At 38.7% G+C, this 2,305-nt stretch overlaps 1 gene segment (V, D, J or C); it reads left to right on the top strand.

The window, feature by feature from the left end:
* The first annotated feature begins 220 nt into the window (after nt 1-220).
* LOC110315864 lies at nt 221-983 on the top strand. The segment is given in 2 exon segments: nt 221-300; nt 664-983. Coding segments are annotated over 2 exon segments (369 nt in total).
* The last annotated feature ends 1,322 nt before the right edge of the window (nt 984-2,305 follow it).

The following is a 2,305-nucleotide window of genomic DNA, read 5'->3' as shown; positions in this document are numbered from 1 at the left end:
TCAAGGGTGTCCAGCTACCCTATGCTATAGGCAATAGAAATTTTATCTGTTTCTTGAAAAACACATGAGACATGATGGTACTCCACACATAAGAATGGGTTTTACTTCCCCTTTATACTTTTTGTACAGCTGCACTAACCAATGGATTTGCATAATGATCCCTAGGGTCCACTTCTCCTTGCAAGTCCAAAACAAAAGCTAGCCCTCTCCCTGTCTTGAATATTCAGAACTCTTCATCTCAAGTTCTCAGAATGAGGCATTCTCTTCAATTCTTGGGGCTGCTTTTGTTCTGTATCTCTGGTAAGTACAGAATTAGATAAAGAAAGAGAATATGACAGGTGGGGATTTATGGGTCCTCCTGATACAGAAGTAGATGCAGGTGATGTTCATACCTGAGATCACTGGTTTTGTTGCCAGGCATGTGTCACTAAGTTGTCCTGGGTGAACGTAATCTTTTGTGGCTACCCTTACAACTACCAAAGCTGATGGCCCAGATGATAGCTAGAGAGTTTATATGCTCTCTCTACATAGGTATTTTATGTTGAGCATTTTTGAAACGTTAGTGAAACTCATAAACACAATAAGTAGGAATAAATAAAGGAAAGAAAAATCATATGAAAATACCACTGTGTTTGTGCATACCTTTCATTTTTCTCCTTTCAGGAGTCAGTGGGGATGTTGTGATAACTCAGGATGAACTCTCCAATCCTGTCACTTCTGGAGAATCGGTTTCCATCTCCTGCAGGTCTAGTAAGAGTCTCCTCTATAAGGATGGGAAGACATACTTGAATTGGTTTCTGCAGAGACCAGGACAGTCTCCTCAACTCCTGATCTCTTTAATGTCCACCCGTGCATTAGGAGTCTCAGACAGGTTCAGTGGAAGTGGGTCAGGAACAGATTTCACTCTGAAAATCAGTAGAGTGGAGGCTGAGGATGTGGGTGTGTATTACTGTCAACAAATTCTAGAGTATCCTCCACATTGATACTGCACTGAACAAAAACCATCCAGATGGTCATGCCCAGCTGTTACATGTCTGCATTGCATCAGAATAAAATTTTTACATTTAAATAGAAGGAGGAGGAGGAGGAGAAGAAGAAGTTGGTAATGCAAGATCAGGAGGACGACAGGGAGAAGAAGAGCTGAAGAACTGAGAATTACTTATAGTTGAGACTTTCAAACAGTGTGAGTTGAGGTGGTGTTTTCCATGACAGGTACGACCTGTTTAGTGTGCCATTTTTGGCATAGTGTAAGTAACATGTGAAGGAAGGGAAAACAAAATGGAATAAAAATGGAAGACTGAATGGTAAGACTATTTTCACTTTCTGGACCTTATAACTATGAATAGATTATTCTCATTGCAAATGATGGTCAAATAGTAGGGTTTGATTATGACCTATGCCACCCAAAGCCATTTTTAAGTCCTTTTTTTTACTTGCAGTTATTATTGTTTGCTTTTTGGCCCTTAAGTTGTCAGACATATGTGTTATGCAAATGTTTGATATTGTTTAGATGCTTCTGTCTCCTACCCTTTCCAACCTCTCATAATATAGATCCTTTACCAACATAAGAAATTAATAGATAGGGATACTCCTGCTATCCAGATAATGGCCTAGTGGTGCTACTCATCTCTGTTTTAATGTCTTGGGGTAATGCTTGGTAAATATACATCAAAAAATAAGCCAATTATTAAACGATTGTTACCTTGTTTGTTGTGGCATGGGAATAAAGTATGGACAATTTTGGAATTCCAAGGACGGAGAATAGAAGTTAATCATGAGCCTGGTATAATAAGAGAACATTGAATGTATAGCTTACCCAATAGAAGATGAACAAATAAAGGCATTACCCACAAGAAAGAACCCCAGGTCAAGGAGATCCTCATTCCAAACACAGGGGAGATAAATGTGAGCACAGTTTGCACTTCCTGTTTTCTTCCTTGTGGCAAAAGTGAAACACTGATTCTGGCCATGATGGTGTCACATTTCTGCCAGGAATCAAATACATACAAGCAAACAAACAAACAAACAAATAAATAAACAACAGCTGCCCAGGACCACAGGTACAGGTTACTCAAATTCCTGTTCCAATGTAGAAGCAGGTGCATGAAGTTTTATAGTTTTAGATAACACGAACTTCATACATCAGCTCAAGTTCATTCAGTGTTCATTAGAGAAGCAGATATAGCAAGGTGTTGGAAGCTTTGGCTAAAATGCTATATGAGTCTTCAGGTTGGTAGGAGCTTGTTTTAAAATCTTGGATATAGAAATCAGTTTTATGATATTTTGCTTATAATGATTTTTGATA

The sequence above is a fragment of the Mus pahari genome, unplaced genomic scaffold (genome assembly GCF_900095145.1).
Source record: "Mus pahari unplaced genomic scaffold, PAHARI_EIJ_v1.1 scaffold_11069_1, whole genome shotgun sequence".
Classification (NCBI taxonomy): Eukaryota; Metazoa; Chordata; class Mammalia; order Rodentia; family Muridae; genus Mus; species Mus pahari.
Note: the sequence above shows the minus strand (reverse complement) of the source record. Positions and strands in the feature narration are given on the sequence as shown.